Here is a 27,480-nt window from a genome sequence, read left to right as displayed (position 1 = left end):
TAGCAAGTGCTCAATAACTTCATCCACTGAATGAATCCATGGAGGACAGTTGCTGCAGTAAAAGTCCAAGCTCCATCCTCATGTGGATGTGAAATGGGATGTATCTGACCATCTTGGACAAACTATAGCTGTCATCATGGCGCTATCTTTGAATACAATAAGCCGAATATCCACACAAGACAACAAGCCGAGAGCATGTTGCCATTCTTCATGTTTGGAAAGTTCATTTTTTTGTATGGGTTTTTTTTTACATTGAAAATACTTAAAGACACCTTTGGCCAGAGGTAAAAATCTGCCTTGAGATGTAGATAAAGGGCTTCCTTCCTCCCGCTCAGAGATAACTTAGAATGCAGGAAAACCAAAAAACCTTTAAGGTTTGGGAAATCAGACCCTGAAGAAACATCCTGTCACCTCCCGTATCATTTATTTATATCTTTTGCTTTCCCTCTAGATTTCAAGCTCCTGGTGGGCAGAAGTAATGTCTGAGTCATGCCTTTTCTTCTCTGTACTTCGGGCAGTGGCCAGCCCCAACTCTGGTGGACTGGTGCCTCTCCTCTGTGCCTGTCTCAGTCCTCTGTCTTGCCCACGAGTATCTGAGACCCCTGAGGTCAAGGATGAGGCTCATGCATCCATATGTCCCTCCATCTAGCACAGAGTCTAGCATTTTGTCAACCCAGAATGGGTGTTTATTATATAAATATACGAATGCATTGGCATATAGCTAAGAGTCAAACCATTTCTATGTTGATTTAACGACTACAAAGAAAAAGTCTGGGCTCTAAACTTGGAAACCATAACAACCAATAGGTTTTTAAGACTTGGAGGGCCAGAAAGGTAGCAAGAGTCATGGTTGTTAATTAGTGAGCGGCCACAGCTGTGGTTCTGGAGATGAGCCCAGCCACGTGTATCCACGTCCTTGTTTGAAGACACTCGCTCTTTGTGGGCAGCTGCCTCCATTGGGTCTGGACATAGGGACGAAGGGTTTCCTTACTAGAGCCAACAGCTTTCCCAAGATTGGTGAATTGATGTCTCTGCATTCAGGGATGAAGAGCATCCCAGTCCCAGGTCTGAAACACATCAGTTGTTCAACCTTGGGCAAGTTACAAACCCTTTCTGAGCCTCTGTCTCCACACATATAAACAGCTATCATAATACACCGTGATACCTACCTTGCAAAGTTGTCTCGAGGATTGAATGTGTTAATACATGTACATCAGGTAATAAGCACTGCATCAATCAATGTGAAATATTATTATTTTATAAAGCATTTTACAGTTCTTGGAGCCCCTTCCTTAGGTTATTTCACTCCATCTGTGGTCATTACCAGGGTCTCATGAGATCGGATAAGTCCAAGGATGCAGCTAACCGTTGCAGAGGAGAGATTTGAACTCCATCCTCTATCTCCTGGGCTAATGCACTTCCCATCTGTCCCACTGCTCTCCTGTTGGCTTAAAACCAAGATCTTTGTATCGATCAATGGGACTGTTGGGATCCAGCCCAAACATGCACTTGGTCTTAGCTATAATTCAATGATAACTCTGCCTGATAGAGAACTTGCAGCACCTTTGGGGCTGCTGGCCGTGTACCAATCTGTAAAATATGGGTGCCTGCTCCAGAATGTCAGTTCTTGCAAAAGCAGAGCAAATCCAGGTGTCAAACCTAAGACAAATGATTAAAAACGAGACCAGGGAACTGCTTCTGACTTTGCCTTTTCAGCAAATACCCCTTTCCATCCAGACTGACAGAAGCATGTCCTAAGGTTCTTCAGTTACAGGCTCCCTGATTGCCTGCATGCCTACAGGAAACCACTTGGGAAGTCTGATAGAAATTGTGCAATTTTGGCACAAATTGAGTGATTCTTACCTTAAATAACACGATGGCATAGTCGTATATTAACGCAGGGTCCTCAGTCTCCAGGGCACCCTTGGCGTACCACTCAATAGCCGCTTCTGGGTTCTTGGCCACGCCTTGCTGGCCCCAGAACAGCATCTGGGCCAACCGTTGCTTCAAGACAATAGCAATTTAGAATAATGACTTTCCTGTGTTATGCTTAATAAACAAGACTTTAAAAAGGGGGGAAGGCAAACCTAGTTTAAAATGTTTTTATATTGAGAACCAAGATTTAAGTAGACACATGTTATCTTCCTCCTGGGTACAAGAGCACTGAAGATGAACTGGTGTAAATACAAGTCATTAACACAAGTTGGAAACTGTGTGTGTGTATATGGACAGGGTGTGTGTGTGTGTGTGTGGGTGTGTATGTGTGTGTGGTGTGTGTGTGGTGTATGTGGGTGGGGTGTGTGTGCGTGGTGTGGGTATGTGTGTGGGGTGTGTGTGTGGGGGGGTGTATGTGTGTGTGTATGTGTGTGGGGTATGTGTGGGGGGTGTGTGGGTGGTGTCTGTGTGTGTATGTGGGTGGTGTGTGTATGTGTGTGGGGTATGTGTGTGGGGGGGTGTGGGGGGGTAGGGGTGGGTGGTGTGTGTGGGGTGCATATGTATGTGTGTGGTGTGTGTGTGTGTGTTTATGGGGGGGTGTATCTGTGTGGGGTGTGTATGTGTGTGGCGTGTACATGTGTGTGGGGGGGTTTGTGCATGCCTGTATGTGTGTGTGGGGTGTGTGTGTATGTGTGGGGGGTGTGTGTATGTGTGTGTGGGGGGTGTGTGTGTGTGTGTGTGTGTGTATGTGAAGGAATCTATTGCGCCCAGGCCAGAGCTGATGGATCAACAACCACACTGTTTCCTCTCGTGAAATGCCCTCTCCTTGGGAGGTACTGTGCGTCCTCTTGGCCCAGTGAACAGCATGGAGGCCTGTGCACATCCATATCAGGGCATCTCGCTACAGCACTATCCCAGCATCTGTCTACATGGCTGGCTCCACCATTAGACTCAATCGAAGCTGGGGGTCTTTGGTGTAGGAATCTCAAGACGTTATTTGTCTGCCCTTGTGCCCCCAGCTCCCACCCAGCAGAACTCAACAGAAACTCATAGAAGCAACGCAACAAAGATTTGCTGAATGAAGGAGGGAAGAAGTGTCTTTGTTAGGAATGTTCACACTAGCTCTGGAGCACTCATGAAATCTGGCAGCAGCATTTCCTGAACTATGCACTGGAATTCCTTCCTGAACTAGAAAGACTGCAGGCAGGGACAGAGCCCAAGACGGAGGCACAGGCAACATTGCTATCATTCTGGCCCCTTGTGGGCCTTGATTTTCTTTCCTTCTTTCTACTTCTCCTCTCATCTCCTTCTCTTCCATCCTCCACTCCCCAAAAGAAAACCTTATAACTTCCAGGAAAGCATCTTCTGAGATGCTACGAAGACCTTTAAGGAGGGATGGGAGACCCGTTACTACAGGGTCTCTGAAGTGTTTGTTTGTCAATGCGTTCTTTGGTTTTCTTTCTCTTTCCCATCTCTGGTTTTCTGCCTGCTTGGCAGACCCAGAGCAGAGGCTCTTCCTGACACTGTGCTCACTGGGAACACAAAGCAAAAGCTAAATCCATCCTTAGGGAAGGAGGTTTCCTTCCTCCAGTGCAATCAGCCTTAGCTGGCTCCCACAAGGACTTTTCTTCATAGTGAAATCAGGGCAAGAAGTCAGATGGGGTCGGAGGTTGGGGGGTCCTCCCAGCCCTCTGCTCTTTCTTGTACCTCTTACAGGTCTATCGAAAAGACAAAACATGTTCAAGAGACAAGGTCGATCCTTTTGGTCTTACATGCAACACAGAGTTTCTATTATTCTCCGAGCTGATTTTGTGGCCTTCTCGATGCCCACCTAATCTCTCCTGCACTCCAAGATGCTTCTTTTTATTTCTATCTGATGCACTAAAATGTCTGATGGTAGTCTTAGGACTGATCATAAATATCATGGCTCTCTCTCCTCTGGGTCCGGTTGGACTACATTTCCAGCTCACTCAAGTCAAGAGTGACCAGCTGACTTCCTTTGGCCGATGAAATGTGAGAAATGACTCGTGCCCCTTCTGAGCAGAAGCGTTAAGACTCAGCCTGTGATGTGTTGCGGCGTCATCCTGCGGCAATGGCTTTGGAAGCATGTTTTGGTGAAGCCTCTGTTAGCTTGGGTTCCTAGGGGACTATGAGAGCACAGCCCATGCCACCCCCATTGGACATGTAGTGAGAACAGCAGAGAACAACAGTACACTGGTGTTGTGTTAAGCCACTAGGTTTGGGATACTTTACTATCATGGTGTAACCTGGTCTGTCGTGGCTGAGAGACTTTCCAAAACTGTGGAACGCATTTTTACCTGAGCCGCTGCATTGCCTCGAGTAGCTTCATGCTTCAGCCACATGAAGACGTCTCCATCTTCTTTGGTTTGTACCTTGAGAACTTCATCATCTTTTAGTCTAATTGTCTCAACGTATGCCTAAAAGGGAAGGAAGGAAGAAAAGAAGGAGGGAAGGAAGGGAGGGAGGGAAGCAGGGGAGAAGAAGGGAGAATGAAAATATCTAAATGATATGGGCATGCAAAAGGCATGACATTGTTCTTAAAGCAGCAACTGCTCAAGTAAAAACCATATGAATAATTGAAATATGAGGTGTGTCCACAGAGCCACGAGATCAAATTCTTTTTTAAATGAATGGATCACATGTCCTATATCTAAATGGGTATTTTTGTTCCTATCAAAGTGTTTTCCTTCGGAGGACAAAATTTATTCCACTTCCTCTTCCATCTCTCAAGCTGGTTCAGAAGTCCACCTCTGTGCTGCTGATTGCAGAGTCAGATTACACGGCATCAAAAAAAAGTAAATCAATATTTTCTAAGTATAACCTTATTATTTTTTTATCCCAAAGTGTCAGTATCCTGCATGACTCAACCCTTTTTATTTAGCAGGCTCGGCCTCCGATATCTTTCGGCTATTTCAAAATGAAATCTACACTGAAAAGAGGAGGGCATATTAACTCTGAGGATGTGAGCAAGAATGTGCCAGAGGCTCTAAAGAGGAATCAAAGGGAAAGTTCACAAAATGTTTTGAATTTGCACACAGCCTCCCAGGTATCTGCCTCCTTTGAAGAAAATAAGACTCATTTTTGTTTTTGTTTTTTTTTTTGCGCTATGCAGGCCTCTCACTGTTGTGGCCTCTCCCGTTGCGGAGCACAGCCTCCGGACACGCAGGCCCAGAGGCCATGGCTCACGGGCCCAGCCGCTCCGCGGCATGTGGGATCCTCCTGGACCGGGGCACGAACCCGTCCGTGTACCCTGCATCAGCAGGCGGACTCTCAACCACTGCGCCACCAGGGAAGCCCCAAGACTCATTTTTATGTATAAATTTTGGCTGTTTATCCAAAAAATGGCCTTGTTGTTTGACAGTCTCCCCTTATACATGATGAACGGTATCTAACAGTACCAGGAGTGCCTGGGAAGGGCTTCAAGGCCACAAGCAGATGGTGAAAAAATTGAATCTGCATGCGTTTGGGAAGAAGCCTTAGAGAACAAGGAGCCAGGCCTGATTTCCCTTCTGACCCTTTCTGTTTGTCAGTGAAGAAAATGACTTGGATTCACAAGCACTAGCCTGTAGCCCATTCCTGAGAGGGTCACCCAGCTGTGGCCATGTGGAGCCAAAGGTCCCTCTCAGGGGCAGTAGGGGACAGACTTGGGGACAGAGATAGGAACCCAGTGGTATCAATTCCTGCTGGATGTCTAACCTTGAGACGCCCCCCAGCAAACAGCAACAATTGGAATAATGATGCCCACCACCTTTGACTGAAACCAAGTATGTGCGGGGTGTTTAACAAATGTTTTTCTCATTTAATCCTCACAGCAGGGCTGTGGCCCAAATATCAGTGTCCTCAATTTATATGTAAAGAAACTGAAGCTCAGAAGGTGAAACCATGAACTCAAGGTCACACTGTAGAGCTAGCCCTGGAAGCCAGGTTGGTCTGACTCCAAAGACAGGCTCTGATGGGCTCCCCCATGATGTCACCCTCTAGCGGGAAGGCTCTGGAATCCTGGGCTGAAGCTCAGGCTGCTAGAACAATAGAATTCTCAGCTAGAAGTTTTTCGTTCAAGTGGAGAGTTTGGGTGTTTTGATTTGGGGTTAATTTCCTTCTTTTCCTTATTTTGTTTCTTCTTCCTTAACTTTGTCATGGGACTTGAATGAAACACAGAACACGTGAAACCAGAGTTTCTATCCTGCAAGGATTTATACTCTTAGGTGTTTCTGCTACTCTCTGGCAGTGGTAAGATCATAATCACCAGCGAGAACTGTGTGCGGCGACCAACTGCTTGGCCCAGAATGACTCACTGAATCTTTGCAACCTTACAAGACATTCACCATCAATATCCCCATTTCACAGATGTGGAAACTGAGGCCCAGAAAGGTTAAGTAACTTACCTATGTTCTTCAAACTTTGGAATCAAACCCAGGCTGGCTGGCTGTGGGGTCCATAGTCCTCACCTAGCTGCACCACCCTGTGAATGACTCATGCATCTGGGAGAAGCAGATGGGGGCTGTTTCATTGTCTCCCCTCATACATAATGAACTCCATCTAACAGTGTCGTGAGAGGGGTCTTGGCAAAGGCCACGTTTGCAGGGCACCTGGGCAACCATGCATCACTCTGAAGAAGGAACTCTTTTGTCTTTTATCTCACTGTCTCCTGACCTAGCCCCTTCCTGCTTCCCTGGGTAGTACCATTGAGCTTTGCAGTAGGGCAGGGCCATTAAGAGCACAACTTTTCGCATCAGACCCAGTGGACATGAATTCTAACTCACCACCAACTACCTGTGGGCCTTGGGCCACTGACTTTATTTATTTGAGCCTTAGTTTCTATATCCATAAAAATGAAGCTTAGAGTGGTATCTACATCAAAAGCACTCCACCTATTAGCCATTATTTTTTATAGTGTGAAGAGTTAGTAACATCCAGGTTCAAATCTAGGCTCTACTACTCATTTGCTGTGTGACTTTGGGCAAGTTCTTTGGCTTCCCTGAGTCTCAGTTGCCCCATCTGTATAATGGGAACAATACTTGTACTGACCTCATAGAGTTGCATGAGGATCAGATGAGATTGTTTGTGAAGATCTTAGCAGAGCATCTGGCCTCTGGGAAGCTCTCAGGAATGGTAACTCATCATTTTTTAGGTCTTCAGTTCATTCTGTCATGTAAAGAGCTGATAGCGGTTTAGGATGTCAGCCCTCTTCTTGGTATTTGCAGTTTTGTACAGCTCAAAGCCTTACACTGGGGGGATGAAGATCTATCTAAGAGAATTCGGTGCTTTTTGAAGATGGAAGGGACAGATTTGAGGAGGGAGTGCTGGGGCTGGAAACATTTGAGAGCATCCACATTGTGTGCTGAGGTCCACTCAACACACATCATACGATTAATTTATACATGCTATAAGCTATGTGAGGTGCAGACAGTCAGGTGAAAAAGCTGTGCAGAGACAGAAGAGTGAGTGCGATTATCCAAGATTTTACACCCGGTGAATGCAGACCTGGGACCTGAACCAGGCAAACTGGCCCTGGAGCCACACCACAGCTGCCTGCCACACCTGGGCCGGTGGTTGTGTCTTCACAGCTCTGGGGTCCCCAGAGTGGCATCCAGCACCAGTCAGAGCCACATGTCCAAGGCCTTCCGCGAAAGCCAACCATCTACGAAGACATCTGATGAAGGAACAACCCCTAAAAGGGAGCGGTGTTGGGTTGTTCATCATCAAACATTTTGAGACCAGGGAATGATGCCTCAGATGGGAAAGTGACCAATCCCAGAAGAAGCTTTAGTGTGGAGAAGGAATGGTGGGGACCATGGTGGGGGGCAGAGCTGGGGAGAAGCTGACAGGGACCCAGAGTCCCAGACTGACCAGTTCTGGAATCTTCTGTGCCTTCCCGGGGAGGTGGATTGCTTTTGTTGCTCTGTTGTAAAATCAACGTCTCTAGAATGAGCAGTTCATAGCCTATACCGTAGGGTTAAAACCGGCTGACCAGGTTAGAGGAGGTCCAATGTCCAGAGACTCTACAGTCCTCAGATGCCCCTGGACCCAGTGTCAGAGAAGGCATCACACTGTCCCACAGACCCTGACTCTTCATACGCTTTATTTCCTTTCTCTCTGCTCAGCCTATAGGCTGCAAGGGCAGTGTTCACATCATATCAGCTGTCTGCAGTGAATCACAGGAAAGGCAGGATGGAGCGCAGAGCCGGGAGGGAGTAGGGAGGGTGAAGGATGTGGTGGAATTTGGACCTGGAGAGAAAAGGCTCTCAGCGGCCCCCCATTTTCTGGAGCATATGCATTCTCTCAAGTCGTGAACTATAATGCTCCAGCCAGTGCTCCTGGGAACTCAGGAGCAGGGCAATTTCAGAGCCTACACTTAAACCACTCCTTCCTTCAGGGCCTGTAGACACCACCATGAGGAACCTGCCTCTTAGGGTGTTTAAAATCAGCTATAGGGCTTCCCTGGTGGCACGGTGGTTGAGAGTCCGCCTGCCGATGCAGGGGACACGGGTTCGTGCCCCGGTCCGGGAAGATCCCACATGCCGCAGAGCGGCTGGGCCCGTGAGCCATGGCCACTGAGCTTGCGCGTCCGGAGCCTGTGCTCCGCAACGGGAGAAGCCACAACAGTGAGAGGCCCGGGTACAACAACAACAACAACAAAAATCAGCTATAATGTTTGGCTTCCAATGGGGGGGGTAAGTTTTCTTTGTTGAAATTTAACATTTTAGGGATTTTAAAGTAAGAGTGGAGGAATATCAGGTGTAATGATGGAGACAGGGAAGCAAGTACCCAAGATTCCCCAAACGGGGTGTTCCTCATACAAAGGCGGTGCTGAATGCAAGAGGGGCAGAGTTGAAAGCCAAGTGCCTGGGTGCTTGCCCTCAACAATGAACACTGGTTGCATCAAAAAGCACCAGAGAATCAACGAGACGTGATCGCTTTGTGTTCATCACTGGATACTCAGCACTCTCATGCTGTCCACCATCCCATCAGTAAACAGTGAGTGCCAACTACATGTCAAACACAGGGCTGGGCACTGGGGTCACCGACGTGAACAGACAAGGTGCCTGTCTCAGGGAGCTCACAGTCTACTGGGAGAGCTGGCTCCGAGACCTGTACACAGCACCCATCATAGAGCAATGGCGGGGATGTGCCCGGGCGCCATGGTGGTGCAGCAAAAGGAAGATCCAAGGAGGTGGTGGTGTCTGAGCCCAGCATCCTAGTAGGAGCAGGGGTCAGGAGGCAGGAAAAGGGGGTGGGAGTGGAGAAAGCAAACCAGGCAGAGGAGACTGAGCAGGGCCAGGAACTGTGGACAGCATGGTGTGACCAAAAGCTTGGCATTGCCAGGGTGGGCAGGCCAAACATGGAATCGCTGAGAGCTGAGGTTGGGGAAGCAGAGAGAAACCAGATCAAGGAACATCTCCTATGCCAAGTGATGAGCTGGACTTAGTGCTTCCGGCTCAGTACTTCTCAACGCTGACTGCACATTACGCCCATCTGAGGAGCTATTTAAATACACACATGCACATAGACATATATACGCCTATTACATGCCTGGACCCTCCCTCTGTCACTTCAATAAGACTGTGGGGTGGAGCCTGTGCAGAGGTATTCTTTGAGTCCCCACGTGATTCTGATGTGCAGTCAGGTTGAGAACCTCCACTGTTGACTGCCCTCTTTGGCCTCCGTGGGAAGAAAATGGGAAGGGACAAGACTGGCAAGAGAAAGGCCAGTTAGGAGGTGAATTCATTTGCCAGGACTGCCATAACAAAACGCCACAGACTGCGTGGCTTAAACCACAGAAATTAATTTTCTCACGCTTCTGGAGGCTGGGAGTCCAAGATCAAGATGGTGGCAGGTTTAGTTTCTTCTGAGGCCCCTCTCCTTAGCTGTGTCCTCACATGGCTGTCCCCCTGTTTCATCTACGTCCCAATCTCCTCTTCTTGTAAGAACACCAGTCATACTGGAGTAGGGCCACTAATGACTCCATTTAACTTAATCCTCTCTTCAAAGGTCCTAGCTCCAAATGCAGTGTCCCATTCTGAGGTACTGGGGGTGAGGGCTTCAACATATGAATTTAGGGTCAATTCATTCCATAACTCATAGTAGAACAGGAGGCTGTCAGAGTCACTCAGGGGAGAGATGATGAAGGAGAGCTGCATGTAACGCTGTTGGGGATTAGAGCTGGTAGGCTGATGGGGTGATCAAAGGTGACTCCCCCGTTGCTGGCATGGACAATGGTGCCATTGGTTGAGGTGTCTGTGGGGAATAGAGAGGAGGAGGTGGTGTGTTCCCTTTGTGGTATGTTACGATTGCAGACGGGGGTTTTAAGAAAGACCTCAGCCTGAGAATAAGATGTGCATGTCATCCGTATGTGGAGGGCAGTTGAAACCAGGGATGTTGATGAGACCACCTGCCCTCTAGAAGGTGTAGACAGAGAAGGCTGAGGACCAAACCTTTCAGAAGAGCAAATTCTGAGGTGTGAAGAGAATGAAAGGAATCCATTTGTGATTAAGCCACAAAAACAAACCAAAAATCAAAAAAAACCCTACCATCTTCTTTCTCTTTAACCTGAAGCAGAGTCCCCCTGAATCATAAAGAAGTGACATGAAGCAAGATTATGAATAAAGAAGATGAAGTTGATGGGAACCATGAGTTACATAAAAGAGAAAATGAAACAAGAATCAAGAAAGAAGTTACTGACGGATCCTTGGTTTGTTAATTAGGGGTCTGGCTTTCCATATCTCCTCATTTGTTATGTGCTGCTGGTGAATTAATAGATCTCTCAACAAAAGGACATTTAAATCAATGTATGACACCTGCTTAAATTCTCAAGAAACCATTAATTACACATTCTTAAGAAAATGAGCTATGATACAACTCTTCTAACTGTATAATTCCTATCTATGACTCTTAATCACACGACTTTCCAGCTGCAAGATGGATCTTCTCTATTCATCTTCTCTGGTTCTGACCAATTAAACATTTTCTTTCATAATCATAACACTTCATGGGCCAAATCTTCAAAAGAAAAGGAGCTTGTTAGCAACAAACCGTCTCCCCTTGCTAAATTATGCTGAATTAGAATTCCTAAAAGTATAATATATACATACAGGGCTTTATTAACACATTCAGGCTTAGCAGAACAATGGAAATACTATTTTGTGGCTTGATTTTGTTTGAATGTGTTTTCAGAAGAATTCTTTAAAAAAAAAACTTTATCAATTAATAAATAAATTCCTGTCAAACTGAGGTCAGATTTTGCACATAGCCTATATACTCTGAGAGAATACAGATGACCATGATAAGAGTGTGTAAGTTTATTCAGAAGAAATCATTATTTTCTAAAAGAATTAGAATGTCTATACAGTCAGCCTTTGGGCATTTTATAGCTTGATTCATGTTTAATGTTCACTGACAACATGTATCATAACTGTACAGTGGCCACTGTAGATTTCTTTTCCAGAAACCATTCATTTCCAATGATCAAAGCACAAGTTTCCTCCACTGGGGTTTTCTGAGTGCAATACAGGAGCAGCACGAGGAAGAGTGAATGGTCTGGTTCCCAGTTAGCTGCTCTGCCTAAGATTCCACAATCCTGCTATCAATCCAGACTCACCAAGCATAAGGGGGAAAATTAAGGGTTTATGGCCTAAACCAGGGCCAAATCTGACCATGCAGTAACCTCCTGTCTATGGCTGCACAAACCCAGGCACCCCATTGGTTTATATATTGTCTTTGGCAGAGTTGAGTAGCTGCAATAGTGACTGTAAAAGCAGAGCCTAAAATATTTACTATCTGGTCTTTTGCAGAAAAAAATTGCCATCTCCTGGTACAGACTACTTGCACTTAACTCAACTACCTCAAGTGCTGTGACCATCAAAACATCTTAAAACCATTCTGAAGAAAGAGATACAGAAAAATACATGCCAAGAAGCCAACCACGTCATAATCTACTCCTGCTCGATGCAAATCTACATCATCTAAAGGTAGCTTTCTTTTTATTCTTACACTATCACCTTTATACACCCTTTTATTCATGGTCCCCCAAACAAACCATCAGTTGGTCCAATGTAACATGTTGTTTTTTGGGCAGATGTGAACCACTGATTTCTTTGCCTAATGAGTCAATAAGACATGGGAACCTGCAAAATTAGGGGCTGGAGTTAGTGCCCTTCATCCAGTCCTTAATCCAGGATGGGGCAGGGTCTTCAAACATCGCCTGTTGTCCATCACTTGTGAGCACTGAGGCTCATGCAACGGGCAGACACTTCTCAAGGTGTCCGGCAGCGGGAACACAGCTGGGGATGGAGCTTCTTCGTTATGTAGACCTCGCTTGCTTGTGACATATTGAGGAGCCCTTGGCTTACTGCCCTCGCTTAATTTGACTAATATCGCCAGACCCCACCACTTTCACATGGTTTTGGAACAAAGACAAAATGCCTATGTTTCTGGTACACATTTTTTTCAAAATCAAAATCTGTCCAGGGCCGTTATCTACCCTCCCCATACTGGTCCTCTCACTCATGAAAAGCTTTTCACGCTTTTCACGCATAGATGTAGGATGGTCCTTGCATTCAGCCTGAGAACACACTGAGAAAATATGAATTGGAGAATGCAAGAAAGCTTTTCTCTCCATTGGATTATGCCTGTACTCTAAAGGCCAGCAAATAAACCAGCCACAGGTGCAGACGCTTAATAAAACCATTCAGGAAGCTCTAGTAAGCAGGGCCATAACTGTTTCCACCCACTTCTGTCTCATACCTGATCTCCTTGTAGCGTGTGCTGGTCAAGAGGTGTCTTGGTGGCAATGTTGCTGTAGTAGGCGTAGGACAACTCCCAGTCCAGGGGGTAGTGATCAATACCCTGGTAGTGTTTGTACCCAAGGTTCATCGAAGACAGCCTCTCACTGCCCTGGCCTCCAACCAAACTATACAACATGCCCTGTTAAGAAGAAATGGACAGTGTTCACAAGATTATAGAAAAGGGTCATAAAATCCTAAACATAGAAAGGTCATCTGGCCTCACCTCTACATATGAGCCTAGTCATTCCAGAAACAAGTTAACATGCCTTTTTTAAAAACGTTAGAAAAGAAGACACAAGAGCTTTCTAATGGCTATCTGTCCTTCTCAATGTCTAACAGCTGAAAATTCCTTTGTCCTTTTCTCAGTGAAGATTGGGAGTCCTCCCCTGACTTACCTCATAGCATCTCTTTGTGTATCTGACGACTGTTCTAAGGATCTTGGTCCACTTCAGCTATGTCACCTACGGTCAGATGATCTGAATAGTGGGCCACATCCCAACCTCACACTCTCAGAACGTTAGTGTTGGGAAGGGTCTTTAGAGATCAACTGGTCCAACCATCTCATTTCAGAGTCGAGGAAATAGAGGCTCAGAAAGTTGAAGTCCTATGTCCTTGGTCAACCAGCCATTTTGTGACAGAGACGGGGCTAGAATCTTCTACCCTATTCCACCTTGGTGGGGACTGCCTCAGGGACTTGGGAAAGCATGCCATCAGTCATGAGCTTCTACAGCCAGAGACACACACAAAGAAGTCAAGTGAAAGGAACACAGAGCCACCTGGGAAGGTCTAAACAGTCTGAGCCTCTTCAAATCCAGGATGAACAATCCCATGTACACAGACAAAAACTAAAAGTGATCAGGGACCATTCAGCAGCACTTATAAAAATGCGATTCCAAATGTTAGGCAAGTTGCATAATAAATTTGGATTCAATACCACAAAACCATCTAGTATGACATTTAATTTAATGACAGGAGGCTGGATGTGACAATACTTTGCTTAGAGATCCAAATGATTTCACTTAGCTAAAATGTCATATGGGATGCTGGATCCACAGCCAGAATAGTTACGGGCCCAGCCGCTCCGCGGCATGTGGGATCTTCCCGGACCGGGGCATGAACCCGTGTCTCCTGCATCGGCAGGCGGACTCTCAACCACTGCGCCACCAGGGAAGCGCGAGTGTAAAGTTTTTAAAGGACTCCAGGGAAAATGAACATGTCCAGTTCCACCCGGGGCATGAGAGCCTTAATCTGCAAATATAAGGCAGGTAACTGATGTTCCTGGAGCCTGTGAATACTCTACCTGCAGCTGATCCCGAGGTACATTTAATCCAGTTTCATAAAAGACTGCGAGGTAGTAGGATGCTTTATGGTATCCACAGCAGCTGGCATCCATCAGAAAGGGGACGACAGAGCTAATTTGGTGAAGACCATCAACAAAGGAAAGTCTCTTTACAGCCTTCTCGAATATCTGCCCACCAATTTCTAATATGGATTCACTTTGGTTCCTCAGCACTGTAAATAACACAATTCACAGAACACACAATTAACTACCATGGGGTTGACAAAATAAGTGGGAACAGCCAACTAAATCACCTGAGTTATTAATATGGTTGGTCCTGCAGTGACTTGATATATACCAGCTTCTGGGGAGGTAAATCAAGCCCGTTGGGGGTGTCATTCTGTAAACAGCTTTTCCTTTGGCACTAAATGACAGCCTAGTATCCTGGAGAAAAGGATGTGCCTTCTATAGCTGAGAGAGCGCCTCAAGAGAGTAATTTACTCAGTGTAACTCACCACCAAGTCAGGACCACTAAAACTGCCAGAGAGATTTTTTTTTTCCCTCTAAGACTCTGAAGGAGGGTGTGTTTTATCTCAGAAATAGTTCCTAGGTGCTGCTGTAAAAAGTTGAGCACAAGAACCTTATTCTGAGATGCTTTCTTATCATCTTTTGCTTCCAGTTTTCCTTGTGGGTTTCTAAATACAATAAAAAGAATGAGTCAACTTTTATTGAGGGCCTATAAAATGCCAAATTGAATGTCTTATGCAAATTATGTCACGTAATCCAAACATATTTTAAGAGGTAAGTACTATTATTAGCGTCCTCATTTTTCAGATGAGGAGACTGAAGCCTGGAGAAGTCGACTAACTTGTCCAAAGTTACCAAAGCTGGCAAGTGGCTGAGCCAAGCTTAGAATCCAGCTTGGTAGGTCACAAAAGCAAGATTCCTACTCACTCTGCTTCACCTACCTCCTGACTAATGGGCAGCCAGTTGCCACCATGAGTAGAGACCTCTTTACGCAACTGCTTTAAGCTATGATACTTCCTTTTACCTAATTCTCCCATAAATTGTTAAACTCTTAAGTCCAAATGGGCAAGTTATATGGCCCTATAATCTACTACAGTCTTTTAAAGTCCATCTACATTATTCATCTCTCGTTTTATTAATTCAGCCAATGAACGTTTACAATTCTATTCTGTGCATCTACTAGATGCTATGTTACAAACAGCTATATAGGATTGCGTAGGTACAATTTCCATTTAAAGAGATGTGGTCAATTTATTTAAAACTAAAATTTTCTCCCCCAAAGAATTATACCCAACATTTTTCTTTGATTTTCTTCATTCCATCCCAAATTAAAATGTTACTAACAACTTCCAGGAGGCAACAAGAGACTCACTCTATCAGCGCTCCATCAAGGAATGAACAGAGATGAGTCTCCAATGTGGGAAAACTCTCAATGAGAGGATTTGAGATTGGATTTAAGGGCAATTCCTCGGCAGAGGTTGATACCTCTTCCAAGGCATCAACACAGAAGCCAGTGGGATCCAAGGATGAACCTGTGAAACCCAAACCATGGATTATGAGTTAATGCCTATCCTTTTGGGCACACAGGCAGGCTGGCTGCCCCTGGTAGGGGGGCACATGCCTTCACTTGCTGAGCTGTGGAAAAGGAGCCCACCTATCCCCTCACCCAGCGCTAAGGCAGTCCCATCTCCTGGCTCCTGGAACCCCTCACCTCCGCCCTCTCCAGGTTTCTGAGAGGCAGCAGCTTGGATCTGCTTTTACTTACTCTCCATCCCAAGAGGTAGGTGCTAAAAACAACACCTTAACTAAACACATGGAGTTTGCTCCTCTGTTTTGTTTTTAATCCCTAAAGAAATAGCTGCTTGTTGTAAAAAAAAATAATAATAATCAAATAATATAGATTTGTATAAAACAAAAACAGAAGTCCTCTCTCTCCCAAATCTTCTTTAATAGTGAAGATAAACTGTTGAAAGCTTGGTGTATATACTTCTAGACTTTTCCTTGGCATAGACAATAATTCATTACACATCTATCTGCCTATATACATATACATTTTCTTTCCAAAAAGCCCCTATAGGTTTGGACTCTCAACTTTTTTTCCCTTATGAGTGTAATTTTTTATCAAACTATATTTGATTTACAATTCTGTGTTAGTTTCAGGTGTAGAGCAAAATGACTCATATATACAGATTCTTTTTCAGATTCTTTTCCTTTATAGGTTATTACAAGATATTGAGTATAGTTCCCTATGCTAGACAGTAAATCATTGTTTATCTGTCAACTTTCTTTTTTAAATTAACCACATACCATGAATACCTGTCCACAGCAGTCAGAAGCTCATTCTTCCTAAAGTTTCAATAGTATTGCATTCTATAGCAGTGCCGTTCTTCCAACCGGTTCTCTATTTTTAGACTCTTGGGTTGCTTCCACTGCTTTTGCTATAACCAGCAACACAGCAATGAACATCCTCGAGCATTTCCCTCTGCTCATCTGTTGGGATGTATCTGAATAATAACCCTTTTTTCCACCAGGAGGCCGGGGATCTCCTTTTGGATTCTCCCTTTGCATAGCTGAGAGGAAAATTCCATCCTACCCAAACATTAGATAGGATAAGAACTTTCTCCGCTAGGTTTGGTATGTACTGCAGTACTCAGATGGAGTTGCAAAGTAAATTCTACTCTTACTTATTCATATATTTACTTTTAAATACATACTCATCTCCGATACCCCTCTGTGCACACTCTGAGCAAAGCAACATTAACAATTTGTTAACGATTCATTCCAGCCTTACCTGCTCTGCCAGATTCATCTTGCTGTGCAGTAGAAGCTAACACAACATTGTAAAGCAACTATACTACAATAAAAATTAATTTAAAAAAAAGCCATTTCACACAAAAAATAAAATAAAATAGGCATTAGAAAAATATCTAATATGATGAGTTTTGCCTGAGTACCCACAGACATGGGCTTTGGGGGCTCAGAGGAGAAAAGAGACTCCAAGCCAAATGCACGTCCAAATGAAACACTTGCCCTGCTGACCTCTGGCACAGAATCCAAGCAATCATTACTGTGATCGCCCAGATCGCTGGGACTGCAGGAGAATAAGGATCAGGAGGGCGATCCTTCACAAAGTTCATATCCTTAGCAAACACACAAGAAAACTTTGCAGACTGAAACGGAGGCAGGTTGAAAAACCTTCATTATTTCTTTTACCTATTAAAATTCTTAACTCCCCCCAGACATTACCAATCAGTATTTTCTCTGCAAAAGAATCTAGACAATTTTCTGCACTAGTGAGTATAATAATAAAATAATAATACTTCTAAAGGAAAACCACTCGTTTTGCACATTCTTTAAAGTTTGAATTCCAAATGTGGCACAAAATCGAAGCTCTGATGTCACTGGTGGTATTGTAAAACTGGCAATTGAAAAATCCATTTAATGAAACTGTTAATTTCACCCAACAGGTTTAGCATATGCATTTTTTCTAGTAGATCTATAACTAAAAAACATGCCTTATTTATGGAGATCAATGGAGTAATGAAAAACAAACAAACAAAATAGAAGTAGGAGCCATTTTCCCATTTTTCTTTCTTCCTACACCAGAAGCTAAGGAAACAAAGGCACCACCACCATTAACTCTTATTCTCCCTGAGTAGCACAGCGTTGTTTATTTTGCTCTTTTTTCCTTTTTCCAGCAATACCACAAGGTCACCATTTGTGCGCTCATCATTGGTTTTGTTTTGTTTTGTTTTGTTTTGTTTAATTTTTGGCTGCATTGGGTTTTCGTTGCTGAGAGCGGGCTTTCTCTAGTTGCGGCAAGCGGTGGCTACTCTTCGTTGTGGTGTGCGAACTTCTCATTGTGGTGGCTTCTTTTGTTGCGGAGCACAGGCTCTAGGCACACTGGCTTCAGTAGTTGTGGCATGCAGGCTCAGTAGTTGTGGTGCACGGGCTTAGTTGCTCTGCCGCATGTGGGATCTTCCCGGACCAGGGCTCAAACCTGTGTCCCCTGCATTGGCAGGTGGATTCTTAACCACTGCGCCACCAGGGAAGCCCACACTCATCATTAAAAGAGGCAAAAAGCAGAAAATGAGAAGGTAGTCACCTACTGAAGGAGCCAGAGCGGCCTCTGATGGAGAATTTGGGAGAAGGAAGGCAGACTTATCCCTTATGAGGGGAACGAGACAACAACAGGAAAGTTATTTTTAGCTTCAAGCTTCCAAAAGGTGTAATGCATCCAGGGAAGAAGTTTGAAAAGGGAAAAAAATGTGAAAGGAGAAAATATCATTTACCCAGAAAAGGAAAGATCTTCACCAAGTTTACTGATTTAAAAAAACACAGCACATCCTTCATTTGCATTCTCATTTGATGAGCTCCACTGGGCTCCCGAGACTCAAAGAAGTGGCCTATTTCTCTCTCAGAAGTAAACTACTTGTACTTTTCTGTCCTGTGCACATTGTCTGGTTTTATACATGTAACTTCTCTTCCTCCCTCCTCCTTGCCCCCTCCCTCCTTCCCTTTGCCTCTTTCTCTCTCTCCGTGGATTTTTTTTAAAACTATAAAGATGCTTTCTTAAATTAAAAAAAATAAGATAAAGGTCCTTTAATGAACAACAGTGAACATAGCTCTTAAAGGACACAGGATCCTGGAGTTACTAAATAACCCCATTGTGTTTCTACCATTTCCATGCTCTGCGTTTTAGTCTCCAAATAAACATTGCAATTGTTGGCAAAAATAAGAAGAGTTAGAAACAAGCTAGAGGGACGATAGTGCAGCCAGCACCCGTCTGCATATTGTGTAGAGGAACCTCGTCCCCTGCACTCTGCTCTCTGAAGCCTGGGGCAGGAGTCAGGCTGTGGCCCTGAAGGAACAATGCAGATGGTGTCAGCCCTGGGAGGGGAGCCCAGCCTCAGACCTGGCTTCCTCCCGAGAACCATTTGCTGGCAGACCTTGGACTTTCTGTAGCCACAGTCATCAGCTACCATGGGCTCAGAGGTGCCCAGTCCAGCATGAAAGGAAGAAAGGAAGTAAACAGTTCTGGCCTCAGGGCAAATGTCTGGAGGGAGTGCTGGTCCACTCACCTGTCACGCTTACCTGGGGCTCCCTGCCTTCGAGACCCCTGCACGTGGGCCATTGTGTCCTTCCTTGCTCCTTCCTGCCATACCAGCTCTCTGGCCTGGAGCCCCACCTAGCTCTGCCATTCCTGCCACCTCTTACCAGCTGGTTCTCACCGTTTCTCTTCCCTGATGCCAGAGCCCCATTCAGAGGGTTTTTGAATTGAAAGCGTTCCATTTTGTCAAGAAAGGTGTGAGAGGAGAGTAAAAAGAAACAGCCAGTATACTTCTTAAAGGATGAAAAGGCATGCATACTAAAATACTACCAGCCTAGCATTAGAAAAAGCCCCAATGCAAATAGGGCAATTTCTATGCTCTGACAAGAGCCATTTTCCTAAAGAACTGGAGTTTCCCCAGGAGACAACACAGAGGTTGACCAAGCAGAATGGTCCCCCTGAAGTCTTTTTTTTTTTTTTTTTACATCTTTATTGGAGTATAATTGTTTAACAATGGTGTGTTAGTTTCTGCTTTATAGCATAATGAATCAGTTATACATATACATATGTTTCCATATCCCCTCCCTCTTGCGTCTCCCTCCCCCCTCCCCCCCTGAAGTCTTGAACATGGGGTCTTGTGTCAGATGCCCCCCAGAGCCTGGACAGCGGTGAACTTCAGGACAGAGCATCACAGGAGCATTCCTGGGCCACTCGAGGAAATCAGGATGCAGAGCCGTGGCAGGAAGGGTTGGCTGCTACATCTGTGTGCGCTGCAGCTGGGTGCCCCAAGAGCACTGATGTCTTTACTTATTTATTTATTTTTATAAATTTATTTATCTTATTTATTTATTTTTGGCTGAGTTTGGGTCTTTGTTGGTGCACGCGGGCTTTCTCTAGTTGCGGCGAGCGGGGGCTACTCTTCGTTGCCGTTACGGTGCGTGGGCTTCTCATTGTGGTGGCTTCTCTTGTTGCGGAGCACGGGCTCTAGGCACGCGGGCTCAGTAGTTGTGGCTCGCGGGCTCTAGAGCTCAGGCTCAGTAGTTGTGGCACACGGGTTTAGTTGCTCCGCGGCATGTGGGATCTTCCCAGGCCAGGGCTCAAACCCTTGTCCCTTGCATTGGCAGGCAGATTCTTAACCACTGCGCCACCAGGGAAGCCCCTGGCCTACTTTTGTTGTCAGGGGAGAGTTGAGAGACAGCATCCTGGCTGACCTGGCAAACAGGACTATATTTGCAGAGGCGTCTTCAGAGCCAGGACAGCAGCCTCTGAGGGAGAAGCAGGCTAAGGAAGTGTGAGAGAAGTGAAAAAAATGTGGAGGAAAGGCAAATAAGCCCACAGACTCCATCGGTCTGGATTGGTGCTATGGCTTAGCTAGCGCAGACCTTGAATTTGTATCTCCTGGAAGTTAAACTCCTTGTTCCTTCACTGATTCACAGACCCAAAAAGATGTTTTTAGTATTTCCAATGAGATAACTTATTCATCTGGAGCGTGTTCAGTGGCTCAACAAATACTTATTGAGGGTCTTCAAAGAAAACCTAGATTCTGTTGCTGTCTTTGAAGATGTCTGAGCTCCACTGTGGAATCAGACAGGCAAATCAATATTGTAATGTGGTAAGATAGGTACTGATAAGGGGACACCTACAAAATGGCAAGGGGGGCAGGGGAGATGGAGCTGACTGCCTGGGGGGACAGGAAAGACGATGTGAGCAGGCAGTGTTTGAGCTGGGACTTGAAGGCTGCTTGCAAGGCAGGCAAATTGAAGAGCATGGGTGGCTGAGGTGTGTTCTTTGAGGGGAGGGGGGCATAAATGCACTGTATAGGGTCATATGGAAGAAGGATTGATAACTAAGCAGCTAACGTATGCCCAGCACCGTTGCAGACACTGTGAAGGAATAGGAAGCATAGTGGGATACTTATACCTCTCGCATTACCCTCAACAAGCTTGCAGTCAAGCGAGTAATGGACACACCCATAGGATCAAAGCGCTGTAAGTCAAGGCAGATGAGACGAGCCCTATCCGGGCGACTCTATCTCTCATATCCATAGGGTACCTTTCTGTCTGTGAAGCTCTTTCGTAGACACTGTCACTTTATGAGAGCATTACATTCTTCATTCCTATGAAACCAGACTTTCCCCGGTATATAAGTTACAAACATAAATTACCCGTCATACCCATAAGGATAGCTATTATCAAAAACCCAGAAAATCACAAGTGTTGGTGAGAATGTGGAGAAATTGGAACACTTGTATGCTGTTGACGGGAATGTAAGATGGTGCAGCCCCTATGGAAAACAGGATAATGGTTCCTCAAAAGATTAAACATAGAATTACTGTATGATCCAGCAAGCCCACCTCTGAGTATACAGCCAAAAGAACTGAAAGCCGAGTCCTAAAGAGATACTTGTACACCACGTTCAAACCAGCACTATTCACAATAGCCAAGAGGGGGAAGCAACCCAAGTGTCCATCAACAGATGAATGAATAAACAAAATGTGGTATAGACACACAATGGAATATTATTCAGCCTTAAAGCGGAAGGAGATTCTGACAGATGCTATAACATGGATGAACCTTGAGGACCTTATGCTAAGCAAGATAAGCCAGTCATGCAAAGACAAATACTGTATGATTGCACTCATATCAGGTATCTAGAAGAGTCAAGTTCATAGACACAGAAAGTAGAATGGTGGTCACTAGGGACTGGGGGTGGGGGCAGGGGCAGGGTGGGGAGTTGTGGTTTAATGAGTACAGAGTTTCAGTTTTGCAAGATAAGAAAGTTCTAGAATCTGTTGTGCAACAATGTGAACGTACTTAATGCTACTGAAGGGTACACCTAAAAATGGTGATGATGGAGAATTTTAAATTATGTGCATTTTACCACAAATTTTTAAAAAAATTACAGTCCTTAAAGAGGGAGGGTGTAAATATTTGGGGATTCTCTTTTGCAGTAGAAAAATAGAGCTCAATCTTTTGGGAACAATTAGAAGGTGGTGACCACTCCTGACCTCACTGGGCGGAATGCAGAGGACACTCCTACTGGTTGAAAGCTTCCGACTCTGCACTCCCTGCACCGTTCTCATGGCTCCTTTGAAGTACATCGTTGGCTCAGAGGGAGAGCAGATGATCCATCTAAAATCACACAGTGTCGGGGGAAAACGCTGCCGTCTGAAGCGTGCACGTGCAGCAGCCTGGCAGTAGAGTTGGCTGTATATGTGAGGAGAGGCTGCCAAGAAAAGGGTGAGTCTGTCGCAAAGAACCCGAAATTACAGGCCATTGTCTCATGCTGTCATATATATTTTTTTAATGCCAGGAAAAAAATAATTCCACCAATTAATTCCCTTTGTGGGAGCTATGGGAGCATTTTTCCTAATGCTTTGCATTTAACCTAAGTCACTCTCATTCAAAACATGGCCTCATCTTTGTCCTATCCTGGGCCACTTGGTCAATACTTGTCTAGTGAATGAATGAATGGAAGGTTGTGATACGAGTGACTTAAGCTACTCACACGGTTTCATTCCTTATCTTTGTTACTGCACCTACTCAGTTCCTACAGCAAGAATTCTAAGCAGCCAACATCTGATCCTTGAGTCTGTTCTTGTAGCTTATCTCAGATACAAGAAATGTAACATGATGAGGATGTTCTAGTAAAGTCTACTGGTCAACAGGACCAAACAGCTCAGGCCAGCAGCAGAAAACATGATGCAAACATAGTTCCTATTGACTAGAGTTGTCCAAAGCACTGCAAAGCCAGCTAGACACTCACAGCAGGATAAACTTGGATCAAAAGTTATGTGAGGAACCAGGAATAGATACATAGTCACACCAGTCAGACTACTCTTCTTTTTATAGGAGACCAGAGTAAAGATATGTAAATAATGTAATTTTTTTCCCCGCAATTTACAAAATCAAATTTTCTGCACTTCCCTCAGGATTGTTAGAAACTGGGCACAATGTCTGACACCAATCTCTCTCCAGGGTTAACCACAGAGATTATCTAGTTAACTATGATGGCCCCAAGCAAGGGCAGTGTGCCAGGTAGAGATGAATTTAAATGGGTGTAAGCCCTACCCCTGCAGGAGGCCCCCAGTCCCTATGGATGGGACAACGTGAACTAGAAAAATAGGGGGTGAAGGCAGAATGGGAGCCTGAGGTTGGTTCTGGAGATTTGCCTACCCTGACTACCCTCCCTCCCCACCTGCTTCTGGGCCCCAGGAAATGGCAGGGAGAGGTGGGATGCAGGTGGCTGCATTCCCAGGCAGATAGGGGCCCCTCCGTGTATGCTCCCTGGCGCTGATCTAAGCCGACTTGGCACCAGAAGGACCTGACCGGCTCCTTGGGCACCAGCAGTGGGCCCTAAAGTGGCAAATCTGGCTTTGTGTCCCCCTCCCCCCAGGCATGGGGCCCCGGAAGCCTGACCGAGGGCAGCTGGACGCGTGTCTATGCTGCAGTGTGACAACTCCCCAGCACTGCAGCCCATCAAGTCTCAAGGTTTGGGGGTTCATGATCTGGGTTAATTAGCTCCCTTTCTAGGCCTCCACAGAGAATAAAATCATTCTGCATTTTTTTTTTGCAGTACGTGGGCCTCTCACTGCCCCCCACACCCCGCCGCGGAGCACAGGCTCCGGACGCGCAGGCCCAGCGGCCATGGCCCACAGGCCCAGGTGCTCCGCGGCATGCGGGATCCTGCCGGACTGGGGCACAAACCCGTGTCCCCTGCATCGGCAGGCGGACTCCCAACCACTGCGCCACCAGGGAAGCCCCATTCTGCATTCTTTAAAAGAAACTCCTGAGCAGTAAAAATAACACAAAAACATTCTTTATTGAGAGTATTTGCTTGAAAAAGAATGTTTTGTGAAAGTGATTCACTCCTGTTCCTAATCAGTAAAACTATATTTAAATATATCTGAAATCTCATAAAGCCAGTTTTGAGTTGATGTGGTCTTTGTCCGTTTAGCCTACACTTTCCAACATGCATCACCCTCTTCCGTTCACCTGTCTCAGGGGGCAGTTCAACCACCTCCCAGAAGGCCCACGAAAACCCAGCAATTGTCTCTGCCTGGTAGTAATAGTGTAACACTTACACAGCAGTGATTCTCCACCGGGGGCGATTTGACCTCCCTGGGGACACTTGACAATATCTGGAGACATTTTTAGTTGTCACCCTTGGGTGGAGGTTTATGGGAGGGGACAGAGTCCTGCTGGTATCTAGTGGGTAGAGACCAGAAATGCAGCTAAACATCCTACGATACACAGGACAGATCCTTCACAACAACGAATTATCCAAAATGTCAGTAGTGCTAAGATTGAGAAACGCTGTTTACATAGAGTTTACTAAGTGCCCATACTCTTCTAAGTGTCAATTCCTTAACCCAACACTAGAAGAGAGGGACTATTGTCATCCCCATTTTGCAGATGAGGAAACTGAGGCTCAGTGAAATGAAGTGGCTTGCCCAAGATCACACAGCTAGTAAGTGCTAAGTTAATATCAGAATCAGGTCACTTGGCTGCAGAGGCTATGCTGACACCTGACTCCACATGGCCTCCCTTTCCCAGATCCAGGCAGTGATGAAGTCCCTCAGAGCCAACCCGTTATATCCTTTGGCTCCATCTACATCACTCTGTCCCATTCAGGCCTCCATCCTCTCCTCCCCGGGCCATGCAGTGGCCCCCCTGCTTCCAGCTCCACAGCACTCTAGTTTACCTCCCTCAGTCTCCCACTGCTGACAAGAGTGACCTCAAAAACCCAGATCTGATCACGCCTCTAGCCCCTGCTTGAAACCCTTCAACAGGTCCCCGTCACCTACAAGGTAAAGCTCCAACTTGTTAGGATGGAGTCTAAGCTCTAGTAAGGAGCCCTCCCATGTTGTTGGTGGGAATGTAAATTGGTGCAGCCACTATGAGAACAGTATGGAGGGTCCTTTAAGAACTAAAAATAGAACTACCATATGGTCCTGCAACCCCACTCCTGGGCATGTATCTGGAGAAAACCATAATTCAAAAAGATACATGCACCCCAATGTTCACTGCAGCACTATTTACAATAGCCAAGACATGGAAGCAACCTAAATGTCCATCAACAGATGAATGGATAAAGAAGATGTGGTATCTATACACACTGGAATACTACTCAGCCATAAAAAAAGAAAAAAAATAATGCTGTTTGCAGCAACATGGATGGACCTAGAGATTATCATACTAAGTGAAGTAAGCCAGACAGAGAAAGACAAATATATGATATCGCTTATATGTGGAATCTTAAAAAAAAAGATAGAAATGAACTTATTTACAAAACAGAAATAGACTCACAGACACAGAAAATAAACTTAGGGTTATCAAAGGGGAAAGAAAGGGGTGGGATAAATTAGGAGTTTGGGATTAACATATACACACTACTATAAGTAAAATAGATAAACAACAAGGACCTACTATATAGCACAGGAAACTATATTCAATATCTTGAAATAACCTATAACAGAAAAGAATCTGAAAAAAAAAATATATATATATAACTGAATCACTGTGCTGTATACCTGAAACTAACACAACATTGTAGATCAATTTTACTTCAATAAACAAATAATTTTAAAAAAAGAATAATCACTCTCCAGGCCTTCTCCCGCTTCCCAAATTCCTTGCACGTCATTAAAAGTGACATGCTGTTCCCATCTCTCTGCCTCTACTCTGCCTGCAATACCTACCCCCACCTTGCTTATCTGGCAAACATCAATTGACCCTTCAAGAATCAATCCCAGTGTCACCTCCTCCAGGAAGCCTTCCTGGAGCACCCTAGACTTCCAAGTAGAATTGACCACTCCCTTCTTTGTGCCTTTGCCAATTACTCCCATAGCTTTTATTTTTAAAAATACATTACCATTTTTCTTTGCTTTCAAGTCGGTCCCTCAAGGGCAGAGAGAGACCTTGTACTATTTTACTTACCTCTGAAGTCCAGCCAAGTAACTGAGCAGTCACTCAGCAAATATCAAATGAACCAAAGAGGAAATATCTTGTATGGTTTGAATTCTTTCAAGATGGGGTGAGGGTGAATCACTATCTGCAAAGAGAGTCTATCCCACTGGACACTGCCATTTTTAGGAAGTTCTTATATGCAGCAGCAGTCAGTTTCTGCATTGCCTTGACCCAAGGGTTTGGTCATATGCCCAGGAATACCATGGGCTGCTGCGGACCGCTAAGATAGTTCTCATTACCCTCCTTCTCATTCCCTTCCCCAGGCTGAACACCTCCAGCTTCTCTTCTCTTCCTAACAGACACTGTTTCAAGATTCCTTGTAGTCTTACAGTATGTACTTCATTACTACGCAAACGTAAATCACAATGGACTTAAGCTGGACACATTTGCAAAATATACACAGATTCCTGAGATGCTGCTTAAAATGTACTTCAAATCAAAGGTCTCAAGTTCAAGGGCCCGAGGGCCCGGGCAGGTAAGATCCATGACTGAAGTCAGCAGGAGGTGCTCAACCAGAGGCAGGAAGGGCTGTGGATGGACAGAGCCTGCCTGTCCCAACCACACACCTCTGGGATTGCTGCCACTCAGGAACGGAGGCCTGGCGTCGCCAGATCTTTGGATCTTCTGAGAAAAGCTAGAAATTTGCATTTTCGTGGAAGTTTTTAGATCCCTGTAACTAATTTTTTTTTAATTGACAACAATGTGTATGCCAAAGCAATCACATTTGGGGGTCAGCTCTGGTTGTCAGCTGCTTGTTTGTGGCCTTGGCTTTAAATAAAGAATTGCTCAAGTGATTCCTAAATTTAAGTTTTTGTATTTAGGGTTGAAAATGTGCACAGATACATTGAGTGGTGGACACATTAAGGGCAGAATTTAAATTTGAAATTAAGCTAGAACACTAGGGTTAAAAATAACTTCAAGGCATAAATCACTAAAGAGGGTGAGGGAAAGCAGAAAAACAGGGACCTTCCTAACCAGCGTCCAAAGGCGAGCGAGGCATAGACTCAATTACCTGTCACCAGACTCATCTCCAGCAAGGCCTGGAACAAGCTTTGGTGCTTGGCTTTCAGCTCCTTCTCCCAGAGGAGGGCTCTGCACATCGAGGGCCGCCCGTACCTGAGCTTCAAGTCCAGGTAGGAATTCTGGAGGTCGCCTACAGGAAAGGGAAGCACAGGATACCATTAGAGGGAAGCCTTGCCTCTCTAACTCCCTTCCTCTATGGGGAACTAGAAATAAGAGGTCAGACTTAGCATTACTGGATGTTGGTTTGGGTGCATCCGGGATTTGAAATTGGCTACAATGCCTCTGCCTCGAGGTCACAAATTCAAAGCCAAGTCCAAGGGAAATGTGCCAAAGTTGCTGAAGGCTGTTGAATAATTCTACAGAATGAGCAGATGGCCTCGGACTGGTCCCCAG

General features: G+C 45.2%; 1 protein-coding gene across 1 annotated transcript in view; it reads right to left on the bottom strand.

Moving 5' to 3' along the window:
- Positions 1 to 27,480, bottom strand: part of SEL1L3 (SEL1L family member 3) — a 100,767-nt gene that overhangs the window by 33,134 nt on the left and 40,153 nt on the right. Inside the window, exons 9-13 of the mRNA XM_060103549.1 lie at positions 27,077 to 27,217; positions 14,041 to 14,252; positions 12,700 to 12,879; positions 4,254 to 4,373; positions 1,864 to 2,004 (exon numbers count right to left, since the gene is read on the bottom strand). Coding sequence (XP_059959532.1) covers positions 1,864 to 2,004; positions 4,254 to 4,373; positions 12,700 to 12,879; positions 14,041 to 14,252; positions 27,077 to 27,217 — 794 coding nt within the window. The remainder of the gene's footprint in view (positions 1 to 1,863; positions 2,005 to 4,253; positions 4,374 to 12,699; positions 12,880 to 14,040; positions 14,253 to 27,076; positions 27,218 to 27,480) is intronic.

The sequence above is a fragment of the Mesoplodon densirostris genome, chromosome 1 (assembly GCF_025265405.1).
Source record: "Mesoplodon densirostris isolate mMesDen1 chromosome 1, mMesDen1 primary haplotype, whole genome shotgun sequence".
Classification (NCBI taxonomy): domain Eukaryota; kingdom Metazoa; phylum Chordata; class Mammalia; order Artiodactyla; family Ziphiidae; genus Mesoplodon; species Mesoplodon densirostris.
The sequence above is the reverse complement of the archived record's forward strand: the minus strand, read 5'-3'. Positions and strand labels throughout refer to the sequence as shown.